Below are 17,870 nucleotides of genomic sequence, written 5' to 3' on the forward strand. Positions count from 1 at the left end.
AGGATGATGACTGGATTAGAGCCCCATGATACAAATAATTACTGTAATTAGAAACTTTTCAACTTCTGTATGCACACAGATTTTTTTTCATGCTCTAATTACAGTGTATCCTTGTAGTAAGGGTAAACACTTTTAACTCTGTCTGAAACCTCCAGTTATGTTCTGCTCAGAGCGGTTCTCAGCCAGAGATTGACTATGCTTATGTAAGTGAAATCTCACAGACTTGACCCTGCAGTATTACTTTTTGACTTAAATTTTTTTCTTATTTAAATAAAACCAAATACTTTATCATTTTTGTGTTTTACAAATGCTTGTATGTATTGTGTATAAATGGCAAGGTTTTGGTAGCAGGGGTGGGGGCAGCAGCAGCAGTGGTGACTGCTGTGGAAGGCAGCTGGGGACTACCCTGCACAGCAACACTCAGCCACTTGGGAACGTGTGGTGCTTCTGTGAAAACATTATTTAAGAACCAACAGTAAAGGCTGTGGTGCAAAGGAACAGGGCCAGAGCAGCAGGAGGCACTCCATGGCAGCACTGGTACCACCCCCACAGGGACTATGGGTGCTACAAAGTCCAAACAGCATGTACTTCCCCAAAACAACTTTATTAATTTGCTGTCACTCTTCCTGAAAATTACCAGTTTTGTTACAACTTTCCTAGATGAAAGATGAATGTGTGTCTGCCTCTTCATCTGATGATACACAGTTATTCCAATCACAGGTTTTTTTGCTAATGCTAGAGTAAGTGTGCAGCTAATACAGTTCAGTTCTACAGTGGTGTGGTTTATGTTTACAAAACAGATTAGAGCATATTCTTCATTAAACACTGAATCTGTCAGACTGCTCTTATGATACTGAACAAGTATTTTGTCTTCAGACTATGGTTTTCTTATCCAGTGTAGATTAGTGCAGAATCTGGGTGGCAAGTATCAGGGGTTCTGTGTGCATCTCATGTAAGGAAACAAATCTATTTTGCAGCTGCTCTTTCCACGTGTCTCTGTAAAGCAGAATGAAATACTTCCACAGCAAAGTCAACATCCTTTTTAGTAATGCACATAGGAGGTTTAATTCTAAATGCCTGAGAAGAGAGGGGAAAAAAAAAAAAAAACAACCTTAAAATTGTATGGAAAGAATACAGTTTCTAGCAGCCCATCTAGGTCAGCACTCACCTTCTGCCCAAAAAATTCTAACCAAAAGTGTGAAAAATAGTATTATAGGAGAACAGCAGAGCAGGGACTGAGGCTTCCAATAAATACACTCTGAAGTGAGGCAATTTTGTACTTGACTGCATCTTACTCTGCACTCCACTCTCGTGACAAAGCAACTGCCTCCAAAAGAGACCTGACTAGAGTAGATGATGTTTGTAGCGCTGTTATTCCAGATAGAGCTAGTATAAAACCTTAGATGGGTTTGTACTAAGAAAGAACAGAGACGTAAATGTATTTTCCTTTCTGGCAGCTTTGCCATAGGGAAAAGTAATATCTGTTGGGAGTGGCAGCCTCTTCCATCATGTCAGCTGATTTGCTGTTATATTATAGGGTTTTTTAAGGCTTCTGGGAGAACGTATTATCAAAGAATCACTAAATACTAACTTTCAGTTAGGGTACTATAGCTTCAATGCATGTTGATCAGGAAGGGATATATGCACAGTTTAACTTGTCAAGAACTTAGGTTCTTAAATCCAAATGTTTGATCTATATTATAATGTTTCTAAGAGCATTTAACTTTAAGAATCCTGAACTTTCAGTTTAAATTTTTCTGTCATCATATCCCAGGACTTTATGCAGCAAGAGTGGAATAACGGTCTTTCCCACCCACAGCACCCAACTGATAAACAGATTAACTCACAGATATCTCTTGTGAGACACAATCAGATTTTACTAGACTCTGAGCTGCAGCCTGTTAGTCTGTGACTTGTGGAAGAACCGATGAGGTGACAGATGCAGTGTCCTACTTATTTTAGCCATCCTTTGTCTATCTCATACAGAAGCTGTTTCCTCGATGTCAGAGGGCTTCACTGTCCTGACCAGCCCTGAGGCAATTCTCTGCTAATAACTCACATGCTGTAAGAAGCTGGTGACACAGTGCCCTGGGTACAGCATGGTGCACCTTCAATTGGTGTGGGCTGATGCCCATTCACATGCAATTCTCACTTTTGTGCTGTGTTGCTGAACTTGCTATTAACAACTTTTTTTTTTTCAATTAACATCCAGGTGGAATGCTACCAGCTCTTCAGAATGAAAGAACTAGCAAAACCAAACTTGTTCTGTGGTCAGGTGATAACCTGAACAGAAGCAAAGACTTAGCAGACCTGAATATTGCTGATTTCTTCTAATTTACACACATTATAGTACATTGCTTTTCTAGGGGAGGTTGTCCCTCTAAAGGAAAACTGCAAGCCTAGAGCTAGTTCAGCATACTTGAAAAGAAACAAATAGCTCCTGCCCAATTTGTAAATTATGCAAAATTAAACAGAGCTAGTTCCTAAGAGCATACATTTTCTAGTTTATTTACTAAAGTTAATTTAGCTTGAGGGAAATGGGATGCAGTCCACGAGGACAGAAAGCAAGCTTTATGTATAACCAGAGGTTCAGTACCTGACTGTAGAGTCCTCCCCTGCCAATCAGAACCCCCATGTCTTTACAGTCCTCCCAGATCTGATTGATTTCTTCAGCTGGAAGCGGGTGACGACTGTCCTAAGGAAAGTGAGCATTAAACTTCACTTAGATATTCTGAATTAGTTCTATGAAAAAAAATGTATATTTCAGCCTCTCCAATAAATCCCACCCCTATCTCTTGCTGAAAACATTAGCTGCATAATTTATCTGCTTTCTAAGATGAGTTTATGCAATTAAGGTACACAAGTCACTGTTTACTCAAAGCTTGTGAAATATTTGAAATGCTGGAATGTTCTGTTTCATTTTTAGCCAGAGCAATGCTTTCTTACTTCACTAGCTGTTTTTTAATAGAAAATATTCCTATTATTTCAACTGAAATAAAATGCGAGAAAACTTTCAATGGCACTGTAAATTGGAAGGAAAAAAGTAAATCACTAACCTTATCTGTCACCATTTCTACTCCAATCATAAGTCCCTTGCCACGGACATCTCCAACAATCTCGTACCTATCCCGTAGTTTAGCCAACTCCAGTAGCATATATGTTCCCACATCCTCACTGTTTTTTTGTAGACCGTCTTCTTCAATAGCCTGGTTAAAATGATGTACAATGATAGTTTTGCAGGAAAAGCTTCCAATACAGTCAGTTAATCCCCATTTAGCTTGATGACCCATGATGTTTATCTCGCTTCCCTGCAGACTATGTTCCTTCACTGCTACGGTCCTTACATTTTTCTTCTCGTACAATCCTCTAATGGCATCGGAGCACAACTGAACATAATATTGCGATGTTGGTGTGGTGTTTTTCACATTTTACTTATTACTCCATAAACATAATCCAGTAATTCATACTCACATGTAGTCATAACTGAAAAATAGTGACCAGGAGGATTATTTTCAAAATCTTACCATAAATACTTTAATTCTTTCTCCAGTATCATGAGAAGAATATAATTTGACAAGGCATACCTATGGGTACTAGGCAGCCTTTTAGGAAACAACTTGAGTGTTTTAATAAGATTCATCAACACCATACTTTTTAATCACAATCTTTTTTTTTGTTCCTTACTCTGCTCTCCTTAATCAAAGTTCTGACATGCAGCCAGCTATCAGCACTGACACACACAAACTGTTTTATGAACTTAGTATTTGCATTAAGAAAATTCACATGAAAAAACCCCAAAAATACAATTACAGTAGCTAAAATTACAGTAGCTAAAGTGGGTGCTTCTCGTTTTTATTGTCTTTTTTTTTTTTTCTTTTCTTTCAACTCCATTTTATTCTTCCTGACTCTGACAACCAAATTGGACTTATTTCAGATCCAGGCTCCAAGTTACTTCAGAGCCAAAAAGCGCCCCAAACATGGGTTCAGCCTTTATTTGTAAACTTTTTTTTTTCAAAATGTTTTTATTTATATGATCAGCTGTCTTATAAAATAGCTTAAAAAAACTCCAAAGCACTCAGGAAAGTAACATGACTAGAAATGGTGTCTGCTGTAATGAAGTGAGATTAAAGGAAAAATGGTCTGTACATGATCAAGGCAAATTAAATAGCGAGCTACTGTCCACTGACTGATTTTCTGCTGGATAATAAGTGAAATATGTTGCAAATTTTTCTATTGTCTTTTTCATGAGGGATTTTTTTTCAGAAGGAATTCCAATCTTAAATATTTTTATCTATCTCGTCATTAAGGCTTTTTTAGGCATAAGGTAAAAGCAGTGGAGTTAAAACCATTTTGTTAAGCATGTGTTCCACAGAATAAATTTGGTCTAGCTCAACATTTGTGTAGTCCTATGAAAGAGTTAGCTAAGGCTTTTGAGAAAGTGCTTTCCTAAATTTTTATTAACAAAGTAAAGAACGTAAGGGAGACAAAGATGATTCTGAAAACATAATTAGAGGACTCCTATTCTTGCTAGGGGGATGAAAATTTTGCAATGGAACTAACCAGGAATTTATTTTTTCCTACATATAGGGCACATTGGCCATGTATGCATAATACATGCATTTGTTTATGCATTTTATACAGTTATTTAAAAAATTGCCCACATATAACTTTATAAGAAGTAAGAATAAATGTAAATGTTTTTCATCTTTTGCTACAAGAAAGAGTGTGGAATTATAAATTTATATAACGTTCTCCCTACATCAAGAACTGCAGCTCCAACTACACAGGCCAAAGGGCTTCCTCCAAATGTATTAAAGTGAAGGTTTTGAGCCAAGGAACTTGCAATCTCTAAAAGAAAAAGAACAGCATTGATTACTCTTACAGTTGCCTTACGCTTGGTAACAGTACTTATCTACTTTAACTTAACAGTTAAGTTAAATTTGCTGTGCTTCAACCCTGATTGTACTGGAGACAACACAATAAGAAGATTTAATTTTTTTTCCTGCAAGTAGTCTCTGCAAAATATGACTATTTCCCAAAACTAGTGTCTAGCAGATGCTAAAAACAGACTTCAAAAAAAAAAAAAAAGTGACACTTCTAACATATGCTGTCAGTTGTCCCCTTAAACTGACATATACAAATTTTCTTCACTAGATTGAGCCAGTCATTTGTATGAATCAAGTAGCTGGCTTGCATGCTGCCCTATATACTCACAGTAAATTGATTAGTAAAATGGTGAATTCAGTGAGGACTTCCAGGATCTATTACCAGCTCTACCAATGACTCACAAGGTCATCCCTGCTTCAGTTATACAACTAACCCCATTTAAATAAAGCTTTGCACTGGTATAGCACAGCACCAGGTAAAACAAGTGAGTAATGAGAATCCAATCCATTTGTCTAAAGATAGATTGAGACGAAGATTATTAATAAAGCTCAGCTGTTTGAACACATATCTCTCCAGTAAGTAATTGTTGTATAATATATTTTGTAATTGCTCTATTTTAATCCTTAGCAGAACAGAACACTTATACCTTTTGTTGTAACAACAGCTGCCATTGGAAAGCCATTACCAATTCCTTTTGCCAAAGTAACAATGTCAGGGACTACATCATGTGTTTGAAATCCCCAGAAATGGCTGCCTGTCCGTCCAAATCCTGTCTGTACCTTTCAAAAGAAAAATCCAGAGAAATCCCCATCGCTTTCTCACATTTTACAATATGGTTTCTTTTTCTTGTCCTTCTATTGTTACTGATTTGCATTAAACTGCAACTACATCTGGAGTCAACTTGTATTAGGATCCTTATTCAGATGGCTTTGCACAAAATACTATTTATTGTAATTGTTTTTTTCTTTCGCATATGAAAGAGGTAACATGCACTATGCCTTAGGCCTAGTGAGATGCACAAATAAGCAGCAGCTTCCATTTCAAAATGGAGAGGAAATGCAGTTGCTTATCACGTTTCAAAACTGCAACCCCATGATTGCTGATTTCTACTACTGCAATGCTTGGGGTACGTATCACTGTCACTTTGAAGCCTTTGCTACTATTTCAAAATAGCTTTAGCTAAGCAAATTCTATTTATAAAATGTATTTGCAGAAGTACAGCAATCAACTCCCTTCTAGAGTTTACGTATGCCAACAACACTCGTAAGAGCAACTGTTACTGTGACACACCTCACATCACAACTGGCATTTATTAGCTGCATGTTTGTGTAAATTTACTGCTCCCAAAAGGTAAGGACTGAAGTCTGCTACTAACGTTACCTGTGTCTAAAATCAGAATACCACATAGCAGAATAAAGACAGTAAAAACTGGGAGGGTCCTATGCTTGGAAAAATGCACAGTGTTAAACTTAAGCTAGGAAATGTATAGCATTTAATTTAGATTATTTCCAGGCTTCCAGTTTGCGTTCACTTGGATTCTTTTAAGATGAGTTTCAGAAGTACCTCAAACTCTAGAGCTCTTATGTCAAAAAAACTCACTTCATCTGAAATACAAACACCCCCTCTTTCCCGCACTAGCCGATAAGCTTCCTTTAAGAAACTTCTTGGGTACTGAACAGCTCCATTAACGCCCTGCCAAGACAAAAAAAGACAATGTCTTCAGGAACAGACAAGGAAACAGGAGTTCCACCATGTGACTATTCTACCATAACAAAAAATACCAGCAGCCCTCAGGTAATAGCAAGACTGTTGTCTCAAGTTTCTGGCTTCAGCAGTGAAACTGCTTCAAAATGTTCCTGCTCAGGTCACTCATTCCCATTCCACAGGGCAGTCTGATGTTCCATTAGTTGTGCTGGTATAAATGTTTATGAGGCCATACTGTAAACTGGATCACTGTAAGACAGAATCAATTAAAGATAAACAGCCAAAACAAGTACCTTGAAAACCTACACACTGAGAAACCCAGAAACTGTGTTTGATGACAAAGTTAACCAGAGGGTTCATGTCCCTTCTTTGGTTAATTTGTTTAAAACACTGGGTCCTCAATTTCTGTTCACCTTGATAGTTTTCATTTGAATCAGAAATTCCCTCTACACCTGGTCTGCAACAGCTTAAGACTGAAGTGTGTAAAGGCTTAGAAGACAGCAAAAACAGAGGACAGCTCCAATTTTCTCTGTGGTCACAATTCTCACATTTTTTTTCTTCCCTTTACTGTTCCCACGATATATTCTCCACTCTTCCTATTTAAGAACCACATATACAGCACTTCTGAAATGTGGGTGAAGCACCAAGAGAATGAATCCTGTGGCTACCACTTGCTGGATGCTGCTAAAAATATAGTGGATAACGTGTCTGGGAAGAGGTGGAAGAGGGATTGAGTTAAAGTTTACAGAAATAGTAAAGAGAAAAGCAATATGAAATTTGGGAGAAGGTATTAGAAACTAAACAATAGCATGCTCCATACTCACTATTTAAATGCAGAAGTGTGTATGTTTAAACATGATTCTCTGTTTAACTTCATGAGCAAAATTCTAGCTCAATTGAAATCAGTGACAAAAGCTGAAATTAAGACAGTGCATCCATTCTTTCAAATATTTAAGATGTTTAAGGCATTAAAAATAATAAAAATCAGCAGAAGTCTATGTTTGGATGTAGCTAAAGAATATCAGGTTTGAGTATTTCACACTATTTGTGCTATTACAATTGAGAAATGGCAAACTACTTACTTGAATTGGTTCAGCGATAAATCCAGCTATTGTCTTCGGCACTGAGGTATTCAGAGTATCTTTGAACTGTTCAATGTATTGGTCATTTGCATGACATACACCTGTTTACAGGGAAATAGTTTAAAGGGAATTTACTTAAAATTACACAAAACTAGCTTCAAAACATGAAATTACACATCTAAGCAACATGTATTATCTGACCACATGGTAAATATCACTGCTTAAATACACAATAAAAAGCTAAACATTCAAGGAGGGAGTTCCTTATTTTCTCTTAAGCATTTGTACTCTAAGGAATGCCAGTTCCAAAACAGCAAGGCAAAGCTGCCAGACAATAAGGTGTTGCACATGGTCAGCAAACTGTAGGTTAGAGAAAGTGTTTGTAAATCACCTACATCAGCAGAAGGAATAAGCAGATATTTTCTCAGGGGTTAATAAACATCAGCATAAGACACAGGGAATCATTAAGTTAGTGCAGGTATGAGGATTCTGGAGAATACAGCTGTGTATCAGTCTATACTGAAATAAAGAACAGAGCAATTAGTATAGCTACTGCTCCATTCACTAGGGACGGCAAAGCTAAAAAGAAAACAGTCTGTTATGTATGCATGTGAATTAAAATACTAAAGAGTGCCTGTTGAAACGGTGGCAAAAAATTACTGTAATTGCTGTTAACAGGAGAGCAGTAGAGGAGCTTTCACATTGTGCTACATATGGAATGTTTTGCCTCATAAAAGACTTTTTGCCTATCACTGGCTTCAGGTTGTCTTTACTATTCATATTATTCCAAAACAAAAGCTGGAGAGCTGTCAAAACTTCAGAAACAGCAGAAAACACCGGCCAACATTTCTGTTCTTCCAGATGTGCTAAACTGAGTTCCACAGCTTCCAGAGTTGATCATGACAAATGCTGGAGACAAGGGCTTGGATTTTAAAAAGAAATCTGAGAATATGAGGTGTCACCTGCCCAAATTTTTTCTCAGTGAGAAGCAGGTGCCTGAGGTTCTCTGCAATTTTTTTTTTGGTTGCCCTTGCAAATCTTAACCAGAGGTCTACCTTTCTTGAGGATGTAAATATAACCTATTTCCACAGCCCTCTAGTATTCTCTAATCTAAAATCCAAATATTTTCTTGTTATTGACCAACCTTCTGAACAGCTGCATTTTCGAACAGTTTGCACTGGAGAATCTCTACAATGGCTGCCTCCCCATGGACCACGAAAAACATCTGGTAACATTGTCTGTCAAGCATAAGAGAAATAGCTACAGATTTGATGACACCTTTCTAAGAGATGTTTTGATCATGCTTAGGGATGACTAATGAAAAAAACTGAAAAAAGTCTGTTAGAGTCAAAGGGCATACCTAGTTAAACAACTTGTCTGAAGAACACTTGTGGAACAGTACCAAACTTCCCCCTCAAGGAATGGTAGAATAGAGACAGAAGTTTTGGAAACAATGAGTTTAGACTAGTCCAGCAATAGTCACTCAATTGATGATTTCCTTTGTTTTGTTCTTTAAGTTAGTCGGCCATTTTGGTTATCTAAGAGTAATAGCAACATTTTTAGAGTTGCCGGTAGTACTTCGATAATCTGAAATATGATAAAAATCTGCAAAATACAGAAAGGCAGGCAGATCTCATAGAGTAATTACAAGCTGGAAGTTGGGAACTCCAGCCTTCTCATCCTGACTGCTGATGAAACTTATCAGCAGGCAACTCATTTATTGAGCCAGGTTGGCTGCTATAAAGGAGACTTCCTACAGCCAGTGCTGTGGCTGAGCTATCACCAGTACAGCTCAGAGTAGCCAGTGACAGCTTCCAGTAGACAGAAAGTCATTCCGACATGCTCAAGGGCAGGGAGAAAACTATTGCCATTTATCCTCAATGGACGTCCTTACAGCTATGTCTTCTGTCTCGCTGAGGTGAGGTGAGTGGTTTTTTTTCATTCCAGGGGAGGATGTACTTCAGAGCAGCCAAAAGCAGCTTTGCACAAATTTGCCAAAACAAACTTGAGAAAAGGGGTTTTGGGCATTATTATATTGCACGTTACATAGACTTCCATGCAAGCACCAAGCATGACTAAAGCACTGTAAATCATGACCACTTGCGTTATGGCTGTCCTGACTCCAAATTAGCACAAGTAACTATACGGAGAAGGAAAGGGGACTCTGGCTCTTGTGCTTATGCAGCAGAACAGCTACACTGCAGTTTAGTTAGTGACCATAAAGCACTTTGAGGATAGGAAACGTACTAATTGTTGAAATATTCAAATAAACCGTTTAACCCAGATTATTTAAAAAAAAATAATAAAAATCTCACTGTTGAACAGCCAAAGCCATTGGCAACACCATGCTTATAAAGACCAATAGATGTCAATCCCAGCGTGTAAGGGCTGCCTCCATGGTATGCTCCTCTGTGCAAACAAACAAAGCACATGAACATCACTCATTTCCAAGAAGAGACTGTAGCAATATTAGTTCTGAGAAGGCATGCTTCTGAGCTACAAATTATTGGGGAAAATGTGCAGTTACACTCAAAATAAGAAGATTCCTACTGCCATTTTTTGCTCTGTTTTTGGAAGATCCATGATTGCCCATCTGCATTGCTTTCCTGAAATTTCAAATATTAAAATTGTGAGGTAATGTTTGCAAGGAGAAGAGAACAATGATTGGAACCAACAGGAATTCAGACAGTGCCCCACGAGTTCTGCTGTAGCACCTGACCCCTACAGAGCAAACATGTCTGTTCTTTGAAGCTTGGGAACTGCTGCTCTCTCCAACAGATGCTGCCAATCATTAAACTACATGGTGGTTTGCTGCCTGTTTTATACACAAATCAAAAGTTAATTAATGAGAATATACAAGTTAGGTGAGTACCCAACGTTCTGCTGACCAGAGTAACAGAAAAATACAGCTCTTCATAACAAGGCCTTTTATTCTAATATTTGAGGCCATCTGGGATGCACAGTAAAGAGAAGAACTCCTTATGCTGGTGCTTACACAGCACTCACTACTGCACCACATCTGTCATTAAGCCAGAAGAGCTGTTTGTATACCTGCGCAGTGAACTACGGTTCAGGGATCTGGCAGAAACATAAGGCAGCAAAACAAACAAACCAAAAAATCCTTCCACCAGGTTAGCTTTCAGCCAGAGCAGTTCCCTGCTACTGTTCACTGCACTGCTATTCCAGAGGTACCTTTGTACTCCCACAAAGTGGGGCACTCCAGGGGTAGAATGAAGGAAGAAAGTAGCAGTTGCTGAAGCCTGCTCTGGCCCTCAACAAAGATCCACCAAAGCACACCCTGAACCAGAGACTAGACCCTTTTCTAAGTAAGAAAAGCAAAAATTGCAGGTCATGTTTTGTATGTAAACTAGTCCTAATATACTGTATCAAATCTTCAACTCCTGTTTCTCTCCTCTTTGTCAAATAAAATAATTTTATAGCATTCTCCTCAGCAGATCTGGGGTTAAAGAGTTCTCTATTATTTCTTGGTTTAGGCATATAGAGACTGATCACAGACACAAAAGAGTTTTGTAAAGATCCATCACCATTACCTGAAAGAGATGATGTCGAAGTTACGAGTATACAGCCTTGCCATGAACATAGCCAAATCGTTGGCTTCTGACCCACTGTTGGTTAGATAAACCACCTATGGGAGAATGCTTAGGATCAGTACAGCGCACAACCACCACCTTCTTGTTCAGCATCAGACCATGTCACTTAGTAAGCTTTTGAGCTATAACCTATCACTACCACAAGGTGACTTCACTGTAATGAACTTAATGTTGCCCATACAGTACAGATGAGGACTAAGATCAAGCTGATCTACTGAGGGAGAGTACAGAAAATCCTTAAGAGTTGGAGTCTTCAGGTTTTCCTGAGATGGAACTGTGATTCAAAGAAAAATGAAAGTGTCTGGGTCAAAGTGAGCATGACTGACTGAATAGAAATAACCTTCACACAGGTAAAAAGGGCTGTATGGTGTCCCTGCATGTTAGTTACTAGGAGTGACATACACACACAACTGTGCAACCCAAGAAGTAAGCAGAGCTTGCTTATTGGGAGCAAGTGAGAATTAAGGGGATATCCTGAATACAAGTTCTGAGACTTGAAAGCAGCTCAAATGCTAGTGTCACCCATGTTAAAGTCAATTTGCAGAAGTGACTGAGATTCTCCACTGCTTAAACTATGCAGATGCTTTACATTTTTACTTTTTTTTTTTTAACTCTCCTTCCATTTTTAAGGTTGCAATAGCATCACACTCTTCTGCTAACCTAATTTCATTTTATGACCAGTTTATTTTACCTGAAAGCAAACACAGTATTTTTCTTACTTTTTCTGGGCATATGAAACGTGACATTCATGTGCTTTATTTATTTAAATGTCAGTAAACCTCACCACACAAAGTACTGCCAAGTACTGTTCACTGTTAATTTTCATGAGATCAAGGAAATTAAGGCTGGCTACATATAAGAATAGTTAACATCGTCTTAGTTCCTTCAGTAATTTTTGAACTGGCAACGTCCCTTCACAGTGACAACTGGAAGGAGAACAAACAGAACAGGAGCTTGGGATATTATGCTTGTCCACATCTGGGTCTAAAGAAAAGGCCTTGAGTCATCATGCTCTCTTTATCTGACAGTCTGTAGTCCCCATACAGGTTTTCTCTCCACAGATATCATGGATCTCATTTATATAAGAAATATTTTTATATTAAATATTTCTTATAAACAGACCACCCCTTCACCAGCCCCTGCTCCTGTCAGCAGCAAAGTACCTTAAGTGGATCTGGAAGAAGAGAAGTTAGCTTTTCAGCATACTCTTGGATTGACGGGTGCATGTAAATATTAGTGGTATGCCATAGGCGAGCAAGCTGTTTCTGGGCAGCCATAGTTACCTTCCTGCATGTAGCAGAAGAAGAGACAAAGGGATTCAATTCAACACACGTGTGCACACATACATACATACACCTACATGTTACTAATTCTGAAAATGCAGACACTGTGCCATTTGACACAGGGATGAACAAATAGACAAAATTAATGAATTATTCAAAATGTAGTGGAAATTGACCTTAATAAAAGACATACATGACCACTTAGTGAATTATATTCCGGTTTTAGTCTCACAGTGCCACAGATTAACAAAGAACAAAACCAACATAGGTATCCCTTCCTGTATTTTATAGTATAAATCAAACAGTAACAAACTTACGGGTGACAGTGACCAACACTGACAGTGACAATTCCAGCAAAGAGATCAAGGTATCTTTGTCCTTCATAATCGAACAACCACTGCATATGTCCTTGATGCAGCAACAACGGCTTCTTGTAATACATTCGCAGTGAAGGAGAAATATTTTGTTCACGAATCTTCTGCATACGTTCATACGGATAGGACTGAGTGGAATAAAAAAGTCAGTATCTGTTTATGGTTTCTAAAGATCCAGACTAATAGAGATGTAGTAGATCACATAGATTACACAGCTGTCTGCAGTGGTTATTCACAGAACTAAGATTTTAGAACCCTCTATGTGCCAGAATTTGTTACAAACCTCTGAAACTCAGCTTTTGAAATAAGATTGCTGTTCTGCACTTTTCCTCAAAGATTTTCAAATCAACAATTTAGCCATAAGTTATAGAATTGTCACACAGGTACACCTATAGGTTATATCCTGGTTGTAACACAATTGGTTTTTGCCCAAACAAGCAAATTTTATAATCATATTTAATGCACTGACTATAGCAGATGAGCCTATCACTCAGATCTAGTAATGCAGTGTTACTTAAATTCAGTGTAATACTTAAATACAGTGACTTACTTCATATTTTTCAGGTACAAAATCACAAGGAGGCATTTTTGCTTGTGTGGAGACAGAGCTTTTCCATTTCCGCTGCCTAAAGGCAACTACAAAATAGTAAGAGAATTATCAAACACTTATCAAAGTGCACATCTGAAAGAGTTTCTCAATAAGCTTGTTCACAGAACACACAAGCTACAGTCAAAGCAAGGTGGGTTTTTTTTCGTCTCAGAGATTTTCTTGGGGGGAAAAAAAAAAAATCAAGTAACATATCTTCGTAAAAGCAAAATATATGTCAATTAAAAAAAAAAAAGGCGCTTCTCTTACCTGCTAAAACTCAGCTTTCAGTTTCACATGGGCTTTTATTTTGACAGAAAAATACTTAAAAAAAAAAAATCAGTTTCTAATACAAATTCTTATCTGGAGCAGCAAGAGCAGGAATCCTCTACAAGTGCATGAGCCAGGAGCCCAGGGTGACCACAGCACAGGCAGTGCTTTCAGGGACCAGGGTACAGTCCCAACAGACCTGAACAAGGTGGGCAAAGCAGGGTCCATTGACAGTGTCCCACATAAGTGGAGGAGATGAATCAGGTTCAAGGTCCACCCAGGGAGTCCAGTCAGGAGGAGCAGCAGATGGGGCCAGAGACAGGGTGAGAAACAAGGTTATAGCACAGGTCCAAGGTCCATGCAGGAGACAGGGCCAGAGGCTGGACTGGTGGCACGGCTATATCCATGGCACAGCTGAGACAGGGACCGAAGGCTCAGGGCTGAGGTGAAACAGGGCTCCTGGGCAGTGAGCACAGGCAGAGGCCCCAGGTGAGGCTGCTCAGGGCAGACAAGGTGTGCTCAGGGCCCTGACACCTCTCATTGCCACCTTCCATCCTCTTTCCAAAATCCTAAAAACTTCACACTGTCCTACCTCTCATTTAACTGGAAGTGTAATTAAGCAGGTATCAGAAAAACTTATCATTTAAATACATACTCTTTCTGCATCCCTAACATTATCTGCCGAGAACGACACATTTATTTTTAAATGTCTAAGGTTTTAAACAATTTCTAAAACACATTAAAATGTAAACAAATGAAGAATAAAGTTTCCCAGGATAAATTACATACACTGCCACTTCCCTTACAACCACTTACAGCACTAATGAATTAATCATCTACAAGACTCAAGTCTCGAAAATATTAATTAAAAACCGTAAGTTAGAGAAATTCTGCCTTTGGTCCTCTTTCAAAGGGATCTACAGCTACACTGAAAGTGCTTCTTTCCCCGCCATGTACAAACGCGGTGCTGCAATCAAAAATCCCCATGAAAGCGCGCTTCCAGGGAGATACGCTGACCCCCCCAAGCCTCCCCCGTCCCCGTCCAACCCGGCCAGCCCACGCCTGCGGGGACTTTGGGCTGCGTGCACAGCAGCTGCTCCTGCAGACCCCGGCGGAGCGAGCCCCCACGGCGGGAAGAGCCACCTCAGCCCCTCACGGCCCCGGGGAGCGCCCGCCCGGGCAACCGCGGCTGCCCCGTCCCGCCGGGACTCGGACGGCAGCTCCGCCCGGCTCCGGCACAGCCGAGCCGCCTCCCTTTCCCGCGCCGTCCCTTACCGCCGCCCGGCCGGCGGCTACGCCCCCACAGCAGCGGCCCGAGCCCCCTCGCCATGTTGGCCGGTACCAGAGCAGCACCGGGCGGAGGACGCGCGGCCCCGCCCCTCGCCCCGCCCCCGCGGGGCCGGCACGTGCCGGCGGGAGCGGCCGTTACTGCGGCCTGGCGGCCCCCGGCGCCGACGGCGCTGAATGCTGGTCGCCATTATCCTAGGGCTAGCAGCTTAATTTTGGCGTAATCCAGTTCTATCCCATCTTGAGTCGTTTTCTGTGCGTTAATTAGAAAAGTGGTTGTGAGGTAGTGTGTTTTTTCCTCACAGAACAGCGATAATTTGTGTGAGCACTGGCCACCCTCACACAGCAGCACTCCAGAGCGCTCCCGAGGTTGACCAGAGCAGGCTGTGCTTGGCTGAGGCAACAGCGGGCATGAGGCAGACCAGCAAAACAAAGTCACATCAGGAAAAAAAACCAGAAGGAGGTGTTATTTTTAAATACAGCTGGGTCATAAGGCGAAATTGAAAGATGCTACAAGGTGATGGATAATTGATCACCCATTTCTTCCTTTTTTTTTTTTCCTTCCTCTGTAAAGAGTACTAGCCCAGCCTCCTACAAAGATGGGGAAAGTGGGAAGCTCTCTGTTGTCTTCCTCCATTACCTTCCAGTTCCTCATAATACTAAAAGAAGTAAGATTTGTGGTGGTGTTCCCTAGAATGGTAATTGTCACACACTGTTAACTAGACACAGTTGCCAGTGAAAGATGCCTCACAATGATTTTGGTGACCCTAGCTGTTCCTAAGGCAGAAGGCTGACTACTTACTTCACCTATCCAGAGCCTGCAGCCCCAGTTTTGCAGGAAAACTGACTGATCTTGCTGCAATGGATCAGAGATTTCTACTTTCTACTAACCAGGGCAGTGCTTACATACCTTAGGACTCCCAAATGCTCAACCTTTCTCAATCAAGCTTCACTTTTGCTAACTTGGAATCCCTGAATTTCAGCAATAAAGATAATTTTCATCAGCACAAGGAGCCATAAAGAAGCAGGAATATAAAAGTTGTGACCTGGTGCATAAGCCATCTGTGTTAACTGGTTCAATTGCTCAGTGCATGCAAAGTGGGCTAAGCACATCTATCATGGGGCCTTCCACATGCAGAACAGTGGGAACCTGTCCTACAGACTGTGCTGGATGTCTCGCTTTTCCTTTTTATATATTATATACTGGGATTGTTCTATTTCATGAAGAAAGCTAGAATTTGTGAATTTTATTCAAGAACTTTTATTAAATTGAAATGTGAACACCATTGCAAAGAGATGTTACAATGACAAAAGTCCATCAGAAAGCTACAGACTTCAGTAACAATATTGACCTTACGAGTGAAATCACTAACAGATTTTATTAAAGCCAGCATTTTCAATATTAAGAACTTAAAAAATACATTTTAAAGCATTTTCCTTCAAATACACTTAGAAACAATGAAGAATTCCTGAGCAACTATTTTTATACCAGTATTCTCCAAACAATGTACATACTGCATATGAAATCTACTTTCTATCATTTCTTAAATTTTGGAAATTTACAAAACACTTGGATCTGGTTCATAGAATAATTGTGCTTCAAGTCATTCTGTTGCTACAGTAATGACACTATGATAACTTGGATGTTCCAGATTGCATACAAATTCTGAAGTTGTAATGGAAAAAATGCCTAGCTTGTATTGCAAGGCTAGCAATGAAATGGTTTATGCAAATGGAAATAAGTTTGCTTTAAATATGGGATCATCTGTTTCTCTGCTGGCAAGTATACTGTTTATTCTGCATATTATTCAGAACATGAAATTTAATTTATAAATATGTTTCTTTGAGAGACCTGCTGGCACAATTAAAGGCAAGGAAGTTCCAGAAACTTTTACCTGCACTTAACAACATGGCAGAAATTTGAACAAATACAATTAGTTAACAACTGCTGACATGTTTTTTCTGGGCAATACTTTTTCAAACCAGCACCCTCAGTATTGCTATATTTTACACAATGACTAAAAAAATATATGAAGTACAATATAAAGATTTCAGAAGCCCAGATAGCGCTGAGTATCTCTGAGCAATATAATGCATATATGGAACTGATGGTTGTGTTATTCCAGATGATGAATGGTATTTGTAGTCAGATTAAAAAAATTACTTTCCAAGATGAAAAATAAACAACACTAAAGCAGCCCAGGAGCTCTTTCTGAGTATATCTGAGCAGTAGTTTCCTCTTCCTTTCGGAATGAAGGACACATGGATGAGAATTAAGAGTAGTTAGGGCATTATGAATATTAAAAAATATGATTTGACATAATTATATTTCTGCATGTATTCCATGTATAGAAAAATCTGCCTCTTCCTAGACATGTATAATTTTCTTTCCTACTGAAGAGATATTTTCTGCAAGTGACTTCTAAAAACGTTTCCAGCATCCTGTAAAAATTCTACTCAGTACTACATGTCTGTAAAACTGACCATTGCAGTCTTTGTAGGAACTGAAGTGAAATCTTTCCATTTTTACTGATGTCAAAATGAGGTGAAGGTACTCAGCAGCTCACAAAAACAGACCCAGAAGCAGCATTGTCCAAAAAAAAAGTCAAATAAAGACAAGGTCCAAGACAAGCAGCATCATAAAGTAGAACAGGACATTAAACCGTCCAAAAATAAAAGAGGAAGATGTGAAAAAAGACTTCCTTATATCTAACTTCTCTACGCACCAATGTCTTGAGTATAAGCCCAGCTTTTAGCATATTAGCGCTGCAAGACTAATACGCAAC

At 39.4% G+C, this 17,870-nt stretch overlaps 1 protein-coding gene across 1 annotated transcript; it reads right to left on the reverse strand.

Moving 5' to 3' along the window:
* Positions 1-607: 607 nt before the first annotated feature.
* AGXT2 (alanine--glyoxylate aminotransferase 2) lies at positions 608-13,567 on the reverse strand. The gene is made up of 13 exons (XM_075526857.1): positions 13,492-13,567; positions 12,885-13,069; positions 12,448-12,571; positions 11,225-11,319; positions 9,989-10,082; positions 8,818-8,911; positions 7,674-7,774; positions 6,487-6,579; positions 5,534-5,666; positions 4,760-4,848; positions 3,057-3,206; positions 2,597-2,695; positions 608-1,077 (listed from the first exon to the last, which is right to left on the reverse strand). The coding sequence occupies exons 1-13, from the start codon at positions 13,525-13,527 to the stop codon at positions 967-969; spliced, it is 1,404 nt and encodes a 467-aa protein (XP_075382972.1). The 5' UTR covers positions 13,528-13,567; the 3' UTR covers positions 608-966.
* Between the last annotated feature and the right edge of the window lie 4,303 nt (positions 13,568-17,870).

This window comes from Mycteria americana, chromosome Z (assembly GCF_035582795.1).
Source record: "Mycteria americana isolate JAX WOST 10 ecotype Jacksonville Zoo and Gardens chromosome Z, USCA_MyAme_1.0, whole genome shotgun sequence".
In the NCBI taxonomy this organism is placed as follows: Eukaryota; Metazoa; Chordata; class Aves; order Ciconiiformes; family Ciconiidae; genus Mycteria; species Mycteria americana.

Coding starts and splice junctions, on each gene's coding strand:
- AGXT2 (XM_075526857.1), bottom strand. CDS start 13,527: ATGCCTCCTTGTGATTTTGTACCTGAAAAATATGAA. Junction 5,667..6,486: donor GTGTTTGTATTTCAGATGAA/GTGAGTTTTTTT, acceptor TTCTTTTGAAAG/GTACAGACAGGATTTGGACG. Junction 4,849..5,533: donor AGCTGTTGTTACAACAAAAG/GTATAAGTGTTC, acceptor TTTTTCTTTTAG/AGATTGCAAGTTCCTTGGCT.